Consider the following 21369-nt stretch of genomic DNA (forward strand, 5'->3'; position numbering starts at 1 on the left):
GTGGGATCGAGGCACCTGTAACCCTTATGTGAAGAACTGTATCCCACAAAAATACACTCAATAAAGTGAGGGGATAGTTTGTTTTTGACATAATTGCCCAAATAAGGAAAACAAAAGCATCCGAAGGTACGTAAGTGAGTGTAGGATGGAGAACAACCAAATAACAGAGTGTGAGGGGTGGACCAAGATAGGGTAGGAGTAGGTAGTAAATTAATTAGGTGAACAAAGGTAAGGGCAGCTTCAACCCACAACGAGTGTGGAGCTTTGGCTACGGTGAGTAGGGTACGGGTCATGTCAGCAATGTGACGGTGTTTACGCTCAGCAAGCCCATTTTGTTGGGGCGTGTGAGGACATGAAAGACGTTGCTGAATACCAGAGAGACGACAAAACTCAAACAGGGAGTGATTTACATACTCAGTGCCGCCATCACTTTGTAAATTTTTAATAGAGGCATGAAATAAATTTTTAACCATAGCCACATAAGTTTAAAAATGGGAGAAGACTTCAGATTTCTTTTTCATAGGGTAAATCCATGAGTAACGAGAATAGTCATCAGTAAAAAGGACATAATAGCTATAACCAGAGACAAAATCAACAGTGGACATCCATACATTTGAGTGAATAAGAAAAAAAGGAAAAATGCACGTTTATTAGTAGAGGAAAAAGGGAGCTGAGTGGATTTCCCTAAAGCACAACTCTTACAAAAATTAGGACCTAGACTAGAACCTAAACGCGACAGCACAAACGGAGATGGGTGACCAAGACATTGATGCCAATCAATAGACAATGCAGCAAGAGCTTTAGGAGGAGAAACAGACAATGGATAAAGTCCATTCTTACATGGGCCCTGAAATAGCAATGCACCAGTACGTAAATCATAAATACAATAAAAGGAAGGGAAGAAACAAATAACAACATTATTGGCGTATGTAAAACGAGCAACGGAAAGAAGGGTTTTACGTAAGGAAGGAACAAGAAAGACATTACGAAGAACGAATGAAGAAGAATTGAGATCGAGAGGAATGGTATTGGTGGATGCAATATTTAGAGTGTCATCATTACCCAATTCGACTGAGTTAGGCCCATGATATCGTTAGGGATGCGGAAGAGCAGTGGCATCGCCGGTCATGTGGTGGGTGGCACCTGTGTCAGGGAACCAAGTGGAGGGATCCTAGTACTAAACAACTTGAGAGCCAGCAAACAGAGGAAATGTCTCAAGACCACCATAACGATGAGGATAAGTGGCGTCAGAATGGTGAGATGTGGAGGAGGTAAGACACCAGGTAGGAGTGTGCGGTGGATGAGGGCCCAACAAACCTAAGCCAGCCCAATGTGCTCTCGAGAAGCCACGAGAACTAGGCCAAGACGATGGATGCCCATTCCAATTTGAAGAAGACCCAGTCCAATTTTGATGAGAAGGGCGATAGTAAGGCTGAGAATGCCCACCAAGGAAAGAACCCTGGTTGCGGCCGTGATTGGTGGTACAACGAGTCCCATGCCAGGAGGTAACGCCACCACAATGGGCAGAAGATTGGGAACCACGTGAAAGAGCTTAGGTGGTGAGAAGTGCGGTCTGAGAAGCAGCAAGGCTCGAGGAGGAATGAGGGTTTTGCAAGTCAAAAGCGAGGATCTTAAAATGAAGTTCCTCAAAGGTGGGTAGGGGTGTGATGTTGATGATGGCAGTATAGAGAATAGAGTAGTCAAGGCCAAGACCACGAATGACTGTGGTGATGAAATATTCAAGATCCACAGGGTGACCAATACTGGTGAGTTTATCAGCCAATGTTTTAGCTTGCTGTAGGTATTCAAGCATAGGGGTGGACCCCTTGGTTAAATCAAGAAGTTGGTAGCAGAGAGTGGCAGAGTTGGTGACAGACGGCTGAGCAAAACGGCGTTGAAGACACTCCCAAAGAGCCTGAGCCGAGTCATAACCCACAGTGAGAGCAAGGATAGGTTCAGTAAGGGTGGAAGTGATATAGCTAACCACCAATTGGTCTTGTTGGAACCATTTGAGATAGTCGGGATTCGAGGTTGTGGATGAGGTGATTGTAGCAGTAGCAAATAAACCATTCGAGTCAGAAGTAGGGGTGGGTGGTACAGTAATGGTGGGAGGAGGTTGGGGAAATGAGCCATCGACAAACTTCTAGAGATTGTGACCAATAAGAAACAGCTTGATTTGACGAAGCCAGGTGAGGTAATTTGAGTCAGTGAGTTTAAGAAATTGGGCTACGTTCGGTCCGAGAAGAGAGGAAGAAGCAGGGGTTGACATGGATATGAAGAGGGTCAGGATCGAAGAAGGGATGATACCATGTAGAATTCTAAATTAAGGTGAGACAACATTTCTGAAAGCATTGCTTTTCATTGCTTCATTCCTCTGTATAAATAGTTACATAAGGTTGATGTACAAAAGTCCTATTAGGAGTTAAAGTTCCCATCTATATCAAATACAAGTGATAACAATATTATCATCAAAAGGTAAAGTACAATAGTAAGTTTAACATATATTGGACTCGTTGTTAACACTTCTAATGTCTTACCTTCTCTTGCAACTATAAATGCAATGCAAGTCACTGCCTCTGCATCACCTTTGGTACCTACTCAACCATCTGTACAACTATGGCGCATAGATTCTGGTGCAACTAGCCACATGACTGCTGATTTGAACAATTGTCATTGGCAACTCCATTTCCATCAAATGAAATGATTTAGACAACAAGTGGTAAATGTTTGCATGTATCCCATTTGGGGTCATCTATATCACAGATTGTTTTTCATAACTTGAAGTTGAACTTAGTACTATTTGTGCCTTGAATATCTCAAATATTACTCTCAGTGCATAGCATTTGCCTTGTAAATAATTGTTGGCTGATTTTTTATGCTTTTTGTTTTTGGATTCAGGACAAAGCCATAAGGAGAATACAGTCCAATGGTCTCTGCAATAATGGATTGTACCCTTATCTCTTTTTCTATACCTTTATCTCATTTACAGAAAGCTTTTTAGGCTATTGCATACCTTGGCAATTGAGTAACCTCTAGTCTTTGGCATAGCAGATTAGGCCACCTTTCTAATCTTGTTGTTTGTCTGATGATTAAGAAGACCAATAATACCCCAATAATACCTATTGTTCTTGATTCTTCACCTACGTTGTGCTTTACTTGTATAGAGAATACAACAACAACAACAACAACAAAGCCTTTTCCCACTAAGTGGGGTCAGCTATATGAATCCTAGAACGCCATTGCGCTCGGTTTTGTGTCATGTCCTCCGTTAGATCCAAGTACTCTAAGTCTTTTCTTAGAGTCTCTTCCAAAGTTTTCCTAGGTCTTCCTCTACCCCTTCGGCCCTGAACCTCTGTCCCGTAGTCACATCTTCGAACCGGAGCGTCAGTCGGCCTTCTTTGCACATGTCCAAATCACCAGAGCCGATTTTCTCTCATCTTTCCTACAATTTCGGCTACTCCTACTGTACCTCGGATATCCTCATTCCCAATCTTATCCTTTCTCGTGTGCCCACACATCCCACGAAGCATCCTCATCTCCGCTACACCCATTTTGTGTACGTGTTGATGCTTCACCACCCAACATTCTCTGCCATACAACATCGCTGGCCTTATTGCCGTCCTATAAAATTTTCCCTTGAGCTTCAGTGGCCTACGACGGTCACACAACACGCCGGATGCACTCTTTCCATCCAGCTCGTATTCTATGGTTGAGATCTCCATCTAATTCTCCGTTCTCTTGCAAGATATATCATAGGTAACGAAAACGGTCGCTTTTTGTGATCTTCGCTAGATTGCTCCGGTCATTAGTGTGGATAAGTATATAAATGGATAGAGATAGGAAAGCAAACACAAGATGTACGTGGTTCACCCAGATTGGCTACGTCCACGGAATAGAAGAGTTCTCATTAATTGTGAAGGGTTTACACAAGTACATAGGTTCAAGCTCTCCTTTAGTGAGTACGAGTGAATGATTTAGTACAAATGACATTAGGAAATATTGTGGGAGAATGATCTCGTAATCACGAAACTTCTAAGTATCGGAGTGTGGTGTCGTCTTGACTTGCCTTATCTGTCTCATAGGTAGATGTGGCATCTTCTCTGGAAGTACTCTTCCTCCATCCAGGGGTGGTATCTTTAACTGGTGGAGATGCACAAGGTAATGTATCAATTTCACTTGAAGCTTACTTGTAGTTTCAGGCTTGGTCAAGCGCGATACAAACCATGTAGTAGGAGTCCCCCAAGTCGCCGAGCTAGGGGGTCTGCTGAAAGAGGTGACAGACAAGGTAAGCAATCAGAGCTCCGACTGATTGTTCACCTTCTCCCCATCTTGCAGCAGCATGAAGGATAAAGAGAAGAAAAATGAGAAGAGATGATATGAGATACTTTTGCTTTTGAAGAAGTAACTTTCCACAGGCTTATTCTTGAACTGAGCTGGAGGGTTTTCTGGTTTCCTCCAGAGTATAAGGCCGACTGAAGAATTTGAGGGTCAAAACAAGTCCATCAAATCTAGAGTACGTTCCACCCTGCTGATATGGGATACTTTTGCTTTTGACAGAGTAATGGATGTATCGGCACGTGTGCTGTTACGCTTGTCTCCACATGCTTCCTTGTATCCTTCGCACTTGCCCTATCTGTTCCTCAAGCAGATGCGGAATCTTCCCTGGAAACATAAGATGTTGAAGATGAGTACTCGAGAGCAATGCCAGGTAAGTAATCAGGTAAGGGGTTCCAGGCAGTCAGTTCCTGGCTGGAAGCTTGATTCCAAGTGCTGACTGATTGCTCTCTTTCTCCTTGTCTTGCAGGTAAAAACAAGGCCAAAAGAAAAAACAGGGAAAAAGCATGATATGGGATACTCTTGCTTTTAACCCTGATGATATGAGATATTCTTGCTCTAGTATAGCTTGTTTGCAGAGGTATTATCGGGGGGAAAGAAAGCTGAATATTTCGAAAGGCTTTGTTGGGAGTGCCCTCTCAGATATGATGAAGGGTTGAGCATTTTTGCAGGTCTGCCTGTCCGTTGGGGATGGAGGTCGACATATATAGGAGTCTCCCTAACAACAAGTAGTAATGCTATTCCTTTACCCTGCTTGGTCATAGCACGGTAGTGGGAGCTGCCAGTTTCACATGTTTTAACTCTGTCAGAGCACTTTGAAAAAGTGGTCTGTGGTATCTAGCTCTCGAGATTCGGAGAACGATGCCTCTTCGATTTTTGAGAAAGCAATCATGTTGGGGGTCTGACTCTCGAGATTCGGAGAGCAGTGTCTCTTCGATTTTTGAGGAAGTAATCATGTTGGGAGTCTGGCTCTCGAGATTCGGAGGGCGGTGCCTCTTCGATTTTGGAGCAAGCAATCTTGTTGGGAGTGTTGTCTCGAATGTGAGTAAAGGTTGGACATGTTTGCTAGTCTACCTTGCCACGAAGCACAAAGGTTGACACATAGAGACTTTCCAATTATCCAGCAATGGTACTGTTCCTTTACCCTCTCTTCGATTTTGAGAAAGTAGTCATGTTGGGAGTCTGGCTCTCGAGATTCGGAGGACGGTGCCTCTTCGATTTTGGAGCAAGCAATCTTGTTGGGACTGTTTTCTCGAATGTGAGTAAAGGTTGGGCATGTTTGCTAGTCTACCTTGCCACGAAGCACAGAGGTTGACACACAGGGACTTTCCAATTATCCAGCAATGGTACTGTTCCTTTACCCTCTCTTCGATTTTTAAGAAAGTAGTCATGTTGGGAGTCTGGCTCTTTAGATTCGGAGGACGGTACCTCTTCGATTTTGGAGCAAGCAATCTTATTGGGAGTGTTTTCTCGAATGTGAGTAAAGGTTGGGCATGTTTGCTAGTCTACCTTGCCACGAAGCACAGAGGTTGACATACATGGACTTTCCAATTATCCAACAGTGGTACTGTTCCTTTACCCTTGTGGGTAATAATATGGTAGCTAGACCTTCAAAATTTATGGGTCTAAACTTTGTTAGTGCTGTTTCTTTGCTATTCTTTTACCCTTCTTGGTCAGAGCGATGTAGTGGGAGCTGCAAGCTTCACGTGCTCAACTTTGGCAGAGAACTTTGGCAAAGTTATCTGTGGTACCCATGAGCTATTGTTGCGTGTGGGAAGTGGGTGATTGAACAGTAAGATTCATGTGTTTTCTACTTCCCCAGAAGTCTTTGACAGAATGCCCATAATTTCCGCAAAGCTGAGTGTGCGTGTGACAGGTGCTGACAAGGCTGGAAAAGTAGGTGCCTCTTCGATTTCTGAGATCGGCCCTCGTGGTCTCTAGGGAGCCCAGCTTTTGAGAAAGCTAGCGCCTCTTCGATTTCTGAGATCGGCCTTCGTGGTCTTTGAGCAGCCCAACTTTTGAGAAAGCAAACGGCTCTTCGATTTCTGAGATCAACCCTCGTGATCTCTAAGCAGCCCAACTTTTGAGAAAGCAAACGCCTCTTCGATTTCTGAGCAGGTGCCTCTTTGATTTCTGAAGCTCCGTCGAGTGCAGATTTTTATAGGGGCTGGCATTAAGTTCCAAAGCACACTTGAATCTCCACTAGTAGAAGCTTCATTCTTGCACTTCTAAGATCTTGATTTGTCCGACCTCTTCTCTCTTCAACACCTTTGAAAATGTCTGGCCCCTCCGACCGTCGTTTTGACTTGAACCTTGTTGAAGAGGCAGCCCCGCCTTCTCCAGACAACATATGGCGCCCATCCTTCGTCTCCCCAACTGGTCCTCTTACCGTTGGGGATTCCGTGATGAAGAATGATATGACCGCTGCGGTGGTGGCCAGGAACCTTCTCACTCCCAAAGATAACAGACTACTTTCCAAACGGTCTGATGAGTTAGCTGTTAAGGATTCGCTGGCTCTCAGTGTTCAGTGTGCAGGTTCTGTGTCTAATATGGCACAACGCCTATTTGCTCGAACCCGCCAAGTTGAATCATTGGCGGCTGAAGTGATGAGTCTCAAACAGGAGATTAGAGGGCTCAAGCATGAGAATAAACAGTTGCACCGGCTCGCACATGACTATGCTACAAACATGAAGAGGAAGCTTGACCAGATGAAGGAAACTAATGGTCAGGTTTTACTTGATCATCAGAGATTTGTGGGTTTGTTCCAAAGGCATTTATTGCCTTCGTCTTCTGGGGCTGTACCGCGTAATGAAGCTCCAAATGATCAACCTCTGATGCCTCCTCCTTCTAGGTTTCTGTCCAGTACTGAGGCTCCAAATGATCCCCCTCCGGTGCCTTCTCTTTCTGGGGCTCTACCGACTGCTGAGACTTCTCCTAAGCAACCTTTGTGAAGGCTCCCTCTTGTGTGTTTATTTTGACTCATGTATATGTACATATTTGTAGCTTATCGGGGATATCAATAAATAAGCTTTCCTTCATTTCAACGTATTGTGTTAAATACACCAAAGCCTTCTTCGCTAAGTTCTTTGAATTTTCTTTTGTTGAAGCTTGTATGTTGAAGCTTTCTGAGTGGAGCATGTAGGTTGGGGTAGTGTTCCCTTAATTTCCCGAGTGAGGAAAACTTCTTGGTTGGAGACTTGGAAAATCCAAGTCACTGAGTGGGATCGGCTATATGAATCTTAGAACGCCATTGTGCTCGATCCTGTGTCATGTCCTTCGTTAGATCCAAGTACTCTAAGTCTTTTCTTAGAGTCTCTTCCAAAGTTTTCCTAGGTCTTCCTCTACCCCTTCGGCCCTGAACCTCTGTCCCATAGTCGCATCTTCTAATCGGAGCATCAGTAGGCCTTCTTTGCACATGTCCAAACCACCGTAATCGATTTTCTCTCATCTTTCCTTCAATTTCGGCTACTCCTACTTTACCCCGAATATCCTCATTCCTAATCTTATCCTTTCTCGTGTGCCCACACATCCAACGAAGCATCCTCATCTCCGCTACACCCATTTTGTGTACGTGTTGATGTTTCACCGCCCAACATTCTGTGCCATACAGCATTGCCGGCCTTATTGCCGTCCTATAAAATTTTCCCTTGAGCTTCAGTGGCATACGGCGGTCACACAACACGCCGGATGCACTCTTCCACTTCATCCATCCAGCTTGTATTCTATGGTTGAGATCTCCATCTAATTCTCCGTTCTTTTGCAAGATAGATCCTAGGTAACGAAAACGGTCGCTCTTTGGTATTTCTTGATCTCCGATCCTCACCCCTAACTCGTTTTGGCCTCCATTTGCACTGAACTTGCACTCCATATATTCTGTCTTTGATCGGCTGAGGCGAAGACCTTTAGATTCCAACACTTCTCTCCAAAGGTTAAGCTTTGCATTTACCCCTTCCTGAGTTTCATCTATCAACACTATATCGTCTGCGAAAAGCATACACCAAGGAATATCATCTTGAATATGTCCTGTTAACTCATCCATTACCAACGCAAAAAGGTAAGGACTTAAGGATGAGCCTTGATGTAATCCTACAGTTATGGGAAAGCTTTCGGTTTGTCCTTCATGAGTTCTTACGGCGGTCTTTGCTCCTTCATACATATCCTTTATAGCTTGGATATATGCTACTCGTACTCCTTTCTTCTCTAAAATCCTCCAAAGAATGTCTCTTGGGACCCTATCATACGCTTTTTCCAAATCTATAAAGACCATGTGTAAATCCTTTTTCCCATCTCTATATCTTTCCATCAATCTTCGTAAGAGATAGATTGCCTCCATGGTTGAGCGCCCTGGCATGAACCCGAATTGGTTGTCCGAAACCCGTGTCTCTTGCCTCAATCTATGCTCAATGACTCTCTCCCAGAGCTTCATTGTATGACTCATTAGCTTAATACCCCTATAGTTCATGCAATTTTGTACGTCGCCCTTATTCTTGTAGATAGGCACCAAAGTGCTCGTTCGCCACTCATTTGGCATCTTCTTCGTTTTCAAAATCCTATTGAAAAGGTCAGTGAGCCATGTTATACCTGTCTCTCCCAAAACTTTCCACACTTCGATTGGTATATCGTCTGGGCCTATTGCTTTTCTATGCTTCATCTTCTTCAAAGCTACAACCACTTCTTCCTTCCGGATTCGACGATAAAAGGAGTAGTTTCTACACTCTTCTGAGTTACTCAACTCTCCTAAAGAAGCACTCCTTTCATGTCCTTCATTGAAAAGATTATGAAAATAACCTCTCCATCTGTCTTTAACCGCGTTCTCTGTAGCAAGAACCTTTCCATCCTCATCCTTGATGCACCTCACTTGGTTTAGGTCCCTTGTCTTCTTTTCCCTTGCTCTAGCTAGTTTATAGATATCCAACTCTCCTTCTTTGGTATCTAGTCGTTTATACATATCGTCGTAAGCCGCTAACTTAGCTTCTCTGACAGCTTTCTTCGCCTCTTGCTTCGCTTTTCTATACCTTTCACCATTTTCATCGGTCCTCTCCTTGTATAAGGCTTTACAACATTCCTTCTTAGCCTTCACCTTTGTTTGTACCTCCTCATTCCACCACCAAGATTCCTTTTGGTGTGGGGCAAAGCCCTTGGACTCTCCTAATACCTCTTTTGCTACTTTTCGGATACAACTAGCCATGGAATCCCACATTTGGCTAGCTTCCCCCTCTCTATCCCACACACATTGGGTGATTACCTTCTCTTTGAAAATGGCTTGTTTTTCTTCTTTTAGATTCCACCATCTAGTTCTTGGGCACTTCCAAGTCTTGTTCTTTTGTCTTACTCTTTTGATATGTACATCCATCACCAACAAGCGATGTTGATTAGCCACGCTCTCTCCTGGTATAACTTTGCAATCCTTACAAGTTATACGATCCCCTTTCCTCATTAGAAGAAAATCTATTTGTGTTTTTGACGACCCACTCTTGTAGGTGATCACATGTTCTTCTCTCTTCTTAAAGAAGGTGTTGGCTAAGAAGAGATCATATGCCATTGCAAAATCCAAGATAGCTTCCCCATCCTCGTTTCTCTCCCCAAAACCATGGCCACCATGAAAACCTCCATAGTTGCCTGTCTCCCTGCCCACGTGTCCATTTAAATCTCCTCCTATAAATAACTTCTCCGTCTGAGCAATTCCTTGCACCAAGTCTCCAAGATCTTCCCAAAATTTCTCCTTCGAACTCGTATCCAACCCTACTTGAGGTGCGTACGCACTAATCACATTGATAAGTTCTTGTCCTATTACAATCTTGATTGCCATGATTCTATCTCCTACCCTTTTGACATCTACAACATCTTGTACCAAGGTCTTGTCCACGATGATGCCAACACCGTTTCTCGTTCTATTTGTGCCCGAATACCAAAGTTTAAACCCTGAGTTTTCTAGATCCTTTGCCTTACTACCAACCCACTTAGTTTCTTGTAGGCACATAATATTTATCCTTCTCCTCACCATAACTTCCACTACTTCCATAGATTTTCCCGTTAAGGTTCCTATATTCCACGTTCCTAAACTCATTTTGCTCTCTTGAACTCTACCCTTCTGTCCTAGCTTCTTCACCCTCCCCCGTCTAATAGGATCAAAGTACTTCTTTTGTGTGTCCCGGGTAAAGTTGATAGGAGCATATGCTCCCAAACAACTTTGAGTGGAGTCGTTCGAAAAGAAGTTTCTATGGCCCCCTTGCTCATTTAACACTGCATCCGGGTGCCGATGGAGATACAGCGACCCTTGCTCACTTATCACTATGCTCGGGCCACACAGCGCGCCACTTACGGGTGACGCCCTAGCTTTAGCGCGATTTTGTTCTGGATTCATTTTCATAAGGATTCGACGTGATCATGGAGTGCCGGCTGTCGACTACCTGACGCCCTCCCCCTCCTCCTTTATCTGGGCTTGGGACCGGCCATGTAAGACATAGGCGGAGTTTTTACTTGTATAGAGAATAAAATTAGCAAATTACCATTCCCTTCTGCTATGGATACGTCTATTACACCATTTGAGGTTGTGCATAGTGATATATGGGGTCCTACTCCTTGTTTGTGTATAGAAGGTTTAAGTACTATGTAACCTTCAAAGATGACTGTACTCGATATTGTTGGATTTTTTCACTTGTTAATAAATCTGATGTTTTTTCCACCTTTGTTGCTTTCTATCAATTTGTGTTCAATCACTTTTCAATATCGATTAAAATATTACAAAGTGATGGTGGGGTTGATAGGCAAATAGTTTCAATCATTTCTTGTGGAAAAGGTATTAGTCACCAAATGTCATGCTTATGGGACCATAATATTTCATGGCCAGAGCAAGGTGGATTGGACTACAATTACTTGAGAAGTTCGGTCATGGACTCAACAACTCTAAGAAAAGATGGATTAACAGAGTAGTGGTGCTAGCGTCATCCTGTTTTGAAGCAATGGGCGAAGTCCGAGCGACTTCGCTGAGAATGACCGTACTTATTCCGGAAGACATGAGGACCTGATCCAACACAAAATTAGCCAAGTTCCATATATATCTTGGAATTCCTACAATCTAGGAATTAGCATGCGCTGCAAGTAATCACACTCCTAAGAAGATACAACATATATTCCTAAATATCTTCTAGAATTCTCCAGGCCTTATACATGATTCCATCCTAAAAATGTCTCTTTCTCGACCAGTATAAATACACCCTCTAGGTTCGTCTTTGGTAATGCAATCATGACACTCTAATTCTCTTGTATACTACTTGAGTCATATACTTGCTTACTAACTTGACCATTAAAGAACCTTTGGACTGCACACCTCCCATGATTTAGGCTTACTCACGTTTGTTTGCTCTTTTACAGGTTACTCGAATTTCTACATTTCCACCACTTGCGGCGGTACGCGAATTTGATTTCAACAATTGGTGCCCTTATTGAGAGTGAACTCATATTCCTTTCGACCGAATCACTCTACTTCTATGAAGGCCACTCTTAAGTAATCATGCTACGACTGTGCCGTCTCCCCACACGACATCAATCTCAAGAATAAGGAAGTTTCCGCCTTAGATTGAATATGGAAAAATTTGATGTAGATATGCGTATCTCTGAAAAATCTTCGAGAGAGCTCGCAAGCTAAGGAACAAACGAGACTTGCTGACCTCGAGATGTAAGTGAAAGCCTTCAAAGATATCGTGTCCTGTTCTAAGAAGCCAACAGTCTAGGAAAATACCTGGTCAGATCCTAGCAAGAATCCTCGATCTAAACCCAAACACGCAGCCCTAATGACTTGCTCCTGAAATGCGATGCAGAAAGTCTAAAAAGATTTAAAATCTTCATCTAGTTAAATGCTTCGGGAAAGAAACACTCATTAGTATCAATTGCATATATAGAGAATAAGAGTATTTAGGAAAGGTGGCGTGCAAGAAACCTCGAATGGTAGCTTCGATCAACAAACAGTTGCCCATTGACTCTAACATCTTGATGTTCTCTGACTGAGACTTGGAAGATGTCCACTTTCCCCATGATGATGCTCATATCGCCAAGGTACAGATCTCTAATGCTATGGTTAGTTGAGTCTTGGTGGATTATGGATCAAGAGTAAATGTCATTTTCAAAACGCCACTGAAGATGGGCATTCTTGATAACATCAACAAGGGAAAACCACCATTCACATCTTCAACAAGGTCCTTGTCTGGTCTCTAGGAATGAGGAAACTAGTGGTTCGGGCAGAGCCTTATAATCACCTAGTGACCTTTCACGTTAGGAATTGTCTGACTCCACATAATACTATTCTTGGTTAGAACTGGTTGCATAAGATGATAGCTATACCCTCAACCTACAACCAGTTGCTTCGCTACCCCACTCTGAATGAAATAAAGGAAATAAAAAGTGATCAAGCAGCGGCATGTTATTGCTCCGCCGCACTGTCGAAATCATGAACATGAATTGGAAAGGAGAGTTGAACTTCGACACTCCCATGGATGAATCAACATCACAATCATAGCCTAGGGGGTTAACAGACTAGTTATAAGGAATTCAACCTAGATCTCGATCCCCAAGATGACAACACTTCAAAGTCAAAAGCAAATGAGGATGCTGTGTACATCAACCTCGATCCCGACAAACCGAAGCGCAAAGTTAGCATGGGATCAAAACTGACAGATCAAGAAAAGGAATTGTTTACTGACTTTCTGTAGGGCAACAACGATTTGTTTACGTGGTCTGCCAAGGACATGCCTATAATTGGACCCAACTACTAAACTCGTGATCCAGCCTAAGTGAAATCATAGAATGGAATGAGCTGAGATCGACAAGCTCAAAAGCACCAACTTCATCGTCGAAGTATACCATCCAAACTAGCTGGCCAATGTAGTGTTCGTATAGAAGAAAAATGGAAAATGGAAAGTATAAGTGGACTTTATAGATTGAAAAAGGCTTACCTAAAGGATCCGTACCATCTCCAACAAATCGACTTGTTGATGGACTCAACCGCAGGATACGAACTGTTAAGCTTCATGGACGCTTACTTGGATACAATCAAGTAAAGATGTATGAGCTAGACATAGAGGCAACCTCATTTGTTATCGATCAAGGTACATATTATTACAAAGTCATGCCATTTGGTCTTAAAAATGCAAAGGCAATATATCAAAGGCTTGTCAATCGAATTTTAAAAAAAAAAATTGGAGAGATGAAGTCTACATAGAAGACATCGTCGTCATAAGTAAAGAACAGAAAAACCACCTTACCAACCTCCAATAGTCATTTGATTTACTCTAGAAATACAACATGAAGTTAAATCCAAAAAAATGCACCTTCAAGGTAGTATCAGGTAAGTTCTTGGGTTTGGTCAACAAATGCGAGAATGATGCTAATCTGGATCAGATTAGAGTGATTATGGAGATGAAGTCACCCATAATCATGAAGAAGATATAAAACTTGATTGGAAGAGCGGTCGTCCTCAACCGATTCCTCTCTCGATTTATCAGTAAATGCAAACCCTTCTTTTCCGCAATAAAGAAAAGTAAAGGCCTACTCTGGATGAACGAATGCGAAGAGGCCTTTACGAAGTTAAAGGAATGCTGGTCTAATCCTCCACTACTATCCAAGCTAGTAAACAGGAAAGGCTTATACTTATATCTGGTAGTATTATATTGCGCAGTCAGCGGAGCTCTGATTTGAGAAGACTCGGGGGAGCAAAAACCGGTGTGTTATGTATTGAAAGCTTTTCTTGAAATAGAGACAAGATACTAGAAAATGGAAAAACACATACTAGCACTGGTAACAATAGCCCGAAAGCTTCCACCATACTTTCAATCGTTCTGAATAGTTTACATGACAGAATATCCGTTTTGATCCATTTTGCACAGTCCTGATGTGTCATCTAGAGTTACCAAATAGGCCATTGAGCTAGGGCAGCACAAGATCATCTATTGACAAAGAACTTCAATCAAAGCCCTGCAGGTACTGGTAGACTTCGTGGCAGAGTTCACTCCGGCAACACAAGGATATTGGACCACATGCCCATTCGTTGTATAACCTGCCACTTGTCATTAGATTAGTAAGTTTGTTATAGGTACTTATGAGATTACTTAGGCAACAAGTTTCTATAACTGTAGTATATAAAGTGAATCTTGTACTGTAGAATCGTACTACAGAATCATTAATAATCAATCTTTCATTCCTTTGAGCTAAGATCTCTCTCTCGTTCTGCATCACTCTCTCTTTATAGCCCTTCTCTGATATTCTGGCTAGGTTTACATGAAGGTCCCCTTCTGCATCACTTTCTTTCTATAGCCCTTCTTTGATATTCTGGCTAGGTGTACACAGAATTATCAAGTATCACCTGTTTGAAATCTAGGTCTTTAGGCCGCGTTTTATGGGAACTACATGGACAATACATGATTGATATATGTTTTATATGCAAATGATAACCTATCATGCTCCATAAACAGTGTGTTGATCCAAATAACATGTAGTCTTTTTAAGATCATACCTGATAGAATTAACGAATTCCGTATTGCCATCATGTTTTTATGGGATTTGGATTCCATCCTGATCTTCTTTGTGAGGATAGGATCCTCACACCCTATCCGTTCATCGTACATCGTCGGCCAGAAATCATTTAAATTTTTTTTATATAAACTAAATACAAACGGTGCCTAACGAAATTTGGCCCCACGATGTATGATGAACGGATAAGATCCTCACGAAAAGGATCCCTAAGATCCTCACAAAGAGGATCCGGAGACGATCCTCATATTGTTTTTATGAACCTTCTTTGACCGTGGACACGAACACCACCACTTGTAAGATTTGGTTGCATCTAATCCAGTTAGATTGGCTATTGACATATGTCGTTGCACAAGGATCAAACCGATGTAGTTCTCCATGTAAAACTTCATTTGAATGACAATGAGTTAACAACTGGATTTCTTGAGTTACACATAACTTGTTATATGAGTTGCTTGATACACAAGGACTCCAAGAGTCTTGATAGGATAAGAGTTGTGGAGTTTAATTATGTTGCAGCTATCTAATTGAAGTACTCATCTTGTGTATACTGAGGAATAGAGTCATAAAGGGACTTAAATTTTTTCAAGGGATATGGCTTATCACTTTACTGATAATAGGATGGTTTGAGTGAAACCCTTAACAAGAGTACACGTACTTCACATTACCTGATTCTCGAATAAGCTAAAACCCTATTAATTTAGTCGAGAGTGATGTTGTGTGTTGGAAGTAGAAGTCTACTTCTTGTTGTTCTTCCAATGGCGTCACTTTCAAGTGAGTTGTTCTTCCGATGTGCTTATTGTTTTCTAGAATAATTATGTATCAATTTATTTTGTCTAGGTAATCTTAATACTGCGTTGTTCATGTTTTTGGTTTATTCATATAATTCATACATGTGGTATGAGAGTCACCCAACGTGGCTAAGGTTCCTTGTCCATAATCAAAGGCTTTTGGTTAATTTTCTAAAGATTAATATTGATACAGATCCTGATTAAACTCAATGCTTCCGTTGCATAATGATTCCTTACCATAACTATTACCATGCAATCTCCTTTGTGTTAGCTAATATTTTGCAGAGACATTCACACAAAGGGACTGTTGACAACCACCAAGTTCGATACAACCTGCTGGAGAACTTTAGGGTTCCTACTTCTTCTGTCTATACAGAAAAATAAGAATATATTATGAACTGAAAACTAAGGACTTCAACATCTAATCTGCTCAAAAGTGTTTAGACTGTTGTGTTGGCTTGTCATCCAATCAATTGGATTTATGATTTTTGTGTATTAAGTGAATAATAATTTTCCCAAAGGTGTTTAGTAATTCAAGTAAAACAAATGAATCAATGTATAATGAAGAATTAAATTGACAAGATTATATTCTTCATCTGCTCAAAAGTGTTGGAGTCATGTAAATTGCCCTTGTGTTTGATGCTTTGGTTATGCAACTCCAATATAAACGGTGTCTGTCCAAAGATGATACTGAGTTTATAGGCTCATGTTTTGGGAAAAACACTCAGATGGTTTTCCTTGTTTGTTGCTATTTAATTACTGACGTTATGAATTTTTTGCATATTGTTCTTCAGTTCCTCATATGACCTCTCTCAACTTCACAAACATTCAGACTTTGACTGGTTCTAACTTCAAGAAATGGAAGGAAGATGTCAAGATTGTTCTTGGTCTCATTGACCTTGATTTGGCATTGAGGGAGGAACGTCCAGCAGCTCTTACTGCAGAGAGCACCATGGAGCAAAGGGTAAAGTTTGACAAGTAGGATAGAGCCAACATAATGTCCTTGATGATCATGAAGAAAGCAATTACACAATCAGTTAAAGCGGGAATTCCAAAGCAAGATAATGCCAAAGACTTTCTGACTGCAGTGAGGGAGAAGTTTCAAGAGTTGAATGAGGCGGAAACTGGAACTTTTCTTACTTAACTCACTGCCATGAAGTACGACAAAGTGGGAAGTATCAGAGAGCACATCCTCAAGATAGTGGTTCTTGCACAAAAATTAAAAGATCTTGAGGTACCCATGAATGATCAATTTTTAGTTCATATGGCCTTAAATTCTTTACCTGCTAAATATAGGCAGCTCAAAGTCTCATACAATACTCAAAAGGGAAATGGGGCATCAATGAACTGATTTCAATGTGTGCTCAAGAAGAGGATTGGCTCAAGAGTGACAAAATAGTGAATGTCAATTTTGTTCAAGCTGAAAAACGTAAGAAGGATTTCAATTTTTTTTGGTCCGACTGTACCTGCTGGTAAGAAGAAGACTTAAGAAATTTTTTCTTCTTTTAAAAAGACTAATATCTCTCAAGGATCTCATAAAATCAAACCTATTAACACTGAGGCTGAAAAGGAAAAGGAGTGTTACTTTAGCAAAGCAACAGGTCATTTAATAAAGAATTGCATTCGCTTAAAAAAATGGCTTGTTAAGAAAGGTAAAGAAATAAATGTTTTTGTGTGAGTTCAGTCTAATTTAGTTTACATTCCTTCTCAAAGTTGGTGGTTTGATACTAGTTGTTCTATTCATATAATTAATTCCTTGGAGGGCTTCTCAAAAACAAGGGAGATAAACAATGAAGTCTCCAATGTCTATGTGGGAAATGAGAGCAAAGTAGTTGTCGGATCCATAGGAAGTGTCAAATTAGTTTTATCATCTGGTTTTATTTTAGACTTGAGTCCAGTTCTTTATGTACCTTCCTTGCGAAGGAATTTAATTTCTGCATCTAAGCTAGTTAAGTGGGGCTTTACCTTTATTGGTGACAATCATAGTGTCAAGTTTTTTCATTCATATAATGCAAGTACTTTACTTGGTAGTGCTTATCTCAAAACTAATATACGGCAAATGGATTATTCTTATGAAAATGAATGTTTTAATGTTCAAAGTGTTGGTTCTAAAACGCTGCTCACTTCTGGAAAACCCTCCATGCTTTAGCACAAGAGGTTGGGGCACATCTCTAAGGAAACAATCATCACACTAACGAAACAAAACTTGTTGCCACAACTGCCACTCAATACTACAGTCTGGTGGTAATCCTCTTCACATGGAAGTGAGAGGTCTTAGGTTTGAAACTCGTAGATGGCGAATTTGATACCAAATTAGGTTTGTCCATTGTGGGGCTTAGCCGAACTCCTTCTTCCCCTAGTGTAAAAATATCGATGTACTAAAAAAAAAACTTGTCGCCACAATTTGTTTTAAATGATTTAAAGAATGTATTGATTCTTTTAAGGGAAAACTCACCAACACTAGAAAACCAGGATCAAACCGTAGCCAATCCTTGTTAGAGATTATGCACACCAACATTTGTAGACCGTTCCCAACTAAAACTATTTGTGGAAAATCTTATTTCATAACATTTATTGATGATTTTTCTTGATTTGCATATGTTTTTCTCATCTCTGAAAAATCTGAAGCATTAGAATGTTTTAAAACCTTTCACTTAGAAGTCTAAAAACAACTTGAAAAATATATTAAAATTGTGAGATCTGATAAAGGTGGTGAGTATTTTGGCAGGTATATGGAAGCTGGACAACACAAAGGATCCTTTGCAACTTACCTTGAACAAAATGGCATAGTCGCGCAATGCACTCCACGGACTCCTCATCAAAATGGAGTTGCTGAACAAAGGAATTGAACACTTAGGTTTTATAATCCAAGCGAGAAGAAACTTAACCCGAGGACCACAAGTTGTAGGTTCATTGGATATTCAGAAAAATCGAAGGGTTATAAATTCTACTGGTCTAGCAACTACTTGAGAATTATGGAGACTCATAATGCAAAATTTCTTGAAGATTTGAATGAGATTGACATTCGTAGTTCAACATCAAACTCTCCAGAATTCGAAGAATTAAATCACGATAAGGAGCTGCTTGTTCCGCTAGCATCTGTCGATGCTACTCGCACTGAGTTGCTGATTTTTTCTCCACAAGAAAACTTGAACTCGTTGCAGATGCTACAAATGGCCTGCAAATTCAAGCACAACAGCTCTAGTTACAGCCCCAATTAATGAACCAAATGGCACTACTCGTGATCCAATCATTGCTCCAGTTGTTATACCAACATAAACAAATGTTCGAAAGTCACATAGAGTAAGTAAGGCAGCTATTCTACCAGATTTTGTGTATCTAAATGAGGCTGAACACTATGTAGCTGACGATGATGATCTCATATCTTACAATCAATCCATCAAAAGTATTTGATCGGCGTTGTGGAAACAAGCCATGCATGAGGAATTGGAGTCCATGGAGAAGAATAAAGTATGGAGCCTAGTTCCAAAACCGATTAGGATCACAAAAACTGTTGGTTGTAAGTGGGTATTCAAGACGAAAAAAGATTCACAAGGTAATATAGACAAACACAAAGCAAGGCTAGTGGCGAAGGGCTTTACACAAAGAGAGGGAGTTGACTACAATGAGACTTTCTCTCCAGTCTCGACCAAAGATTCCATGAGGATACTTCTAGCACTCACGGCTCACTTTGATTTCGAACTACATCAAATGGACGTCAAAATATTGTTTCCAAATGGAGAACTAGAGAGAGATATTTATATGCATCAGCCACCAGGATTTGTCGAAATGGGGAAAGAGTCAATGATGATTTGTAAACTGAATAAGTCTATTTATGGTTTGGAACAGACTTTGAGGTAGTGGAACAAGAATTTCGATCAAGTGATGATGGCTTCTGGCTTCCAAGAAAATAAAATGGATGAATGTGTTTATCTCAAGGTCAGCAGCACCAAGATTATATTCTTAATATTGTATGTGGATGACATTTTATTGGCTAGCTTCGACATGTCTCTACTGCAATCAACCATTAATATGTTGACTCAAAGCTTCGACCTGAAGGATTTAGGGGAGGATCAATTTGTTTTGGGGATAGAGATTATCAGAGATCGTGCCAAGAAATCCCTTGGTCTTTCACAAAGACAGTACATCGACAGGGTCACCAAAAGGTTCAATATGGAAAAATGTTCTAGTGGCGAATTGTCCATTGGAAAGGGAGATCAGATGAGTCATGAGCAATGTCCCAAAAATGAATTAGAAAGAGTAGGAATGAAAGACAAACCCTACGCATCTGTTGTAGAGAATCTGATGTAAGTCCAAGTATGCACGAGACCGGACCTAACTTTTGTAGTGAGTGTATTGGGTAGTCTTCAATCAAACTTCGGTGCATCTCATTGGGTTGTGACTAAGAAGGTGCTGAGGTATCTTAATAGAACTAGAGACATGCTAACCTATAGTCGCGTGGATAAGCTTGAGCTGGTGGCATTCTCGGACTCTGATTTGGCAGGATGTGTGGATGACAGGAAATCAACAAATGGGTACATTTTTCTGTTAGCAAACGGTGCAGTGTCATGGAAAAGTTGGAAGCAAAAGTGTATAGCATCCTCAACTATAGAGGCTAAGTTCATAGGGTGCTATGCAACAACTCAACAAGCTATTTGGCTTAGGAACATGATGAAAGGATTGATGATCATTGATGACATTGAAAGGCCTCTCATGTTGCATTGTGACAACAAAGTTACAGTTTTCTTTTCGGTGAATAATAAGAGGTCTTATGCAAGAAGATTGATGGACATAAAGTACTTGAAGGTGAGGGATGAAGTGAAGAAAAGCACTATCGATGTAGAGTACATAAACACAAGTGTTATGGTTGCTGACCTAATAACAAAGGCTTTATCTGTGGGAGTTTTCAACAAGCATGTCTTTAACATGGGTGTAAAAGAGTCTTTTGATTCAGTTAATGAGTGGGAGTAAGCACTCAGTTAACTGCATTAAACTATTTTTCTTGTGTTTATTGTTGTCAGTTGCATTACAATTCATAATTAATTGATTCTGATGATTTGATCCTATGACTAATTTATGTTTCTTCAAACAATTTTGGTACTGAACGCATTTTTCAGTTTGTTCTGAGGAACTAACATCATGTTTAGTTGGTTCCTGACTTTATGACTCTAATGGCAACATAGTGTTTCAAGTTTAATATGTATGTAATCATAGAGCGCGAAGTGCAAAATAGAGTGCACCTTGTTTTTTCTATGGTTCTGTATTTTGCTTGAAATGACAGGTTGCTAAGAAGGGTAGTTGTATGCTCTTGTAAGCTCAATGATCATCATGAGTCTTATTTTATTGAGATTCAAGTGGGAGAATGTAAAACTTTGGTTGAATGACAATGAGTTAACAACTGGATTTTGCTTGACATTCAAGTGGGAGAATGTAAAACTTCGGTTGAATGACAATGAGTTTACAACTGGATTTCTTGAGTTACACGTAACTTGTTATACAAGTTGCATGAGACACAAGGAGTCTGAGAGTCTTGATAGGATAAGAGTCATGGAGTTTAATTATGTTGCAGCTGTCTAATTGAAGTCTTCATCTTGTGTATGCTGAGGAATAGAGTCATAAAGGGATATGGCTTATCACTCTACTGATAATAGGATTGTTTGAGTGAAACCCTTAGAAGAGGTCCCTGCTCCCACACTACCTGATTCTCGAATAAGCTAAA

General features: G+C 40.9%; 1 protein-coding gene across 1 annotated transcript; it reads left to right on the forward strand.

Annotated features, from left to right (window-relative positions):
• The first annotated feature begins 13393 nt into the window (after positions 1–13393).
• Positions 13394–18871, forward strand: LOC126633930 (uncharacterized). The gene is made up of 4 exons (XM_050304453.1): positions 13394–13439; positions 16445–16614; positions 16947–17079; positions 18657–18871. Exons 1-4 carry the CDS (start codon positions 13394–13396, stop codon positions 18869–18871), a joined length of 564 nt encoding a protein of 187 aa, XP_050160410.1.
• The last annotated feature ends 2498 nt before the right edge of the window (positions 18872–21369 follow it).

This window comes from Malus sylvestris, chromosome 9 (genome assembly GCF_916048215.2).
Source record: "Malus sylvestris chromosome 9, drMalSylv7.2, whole genome shotgun sequence".
In the NCBI taxonomy this organism is placed as follows: domain Eukaryota; kingdom Viridiplantae; phylum Streptophyta; class Magnoliopsida; order Rosales; family Rosaceae; genus Malus; species Malus sylvestris.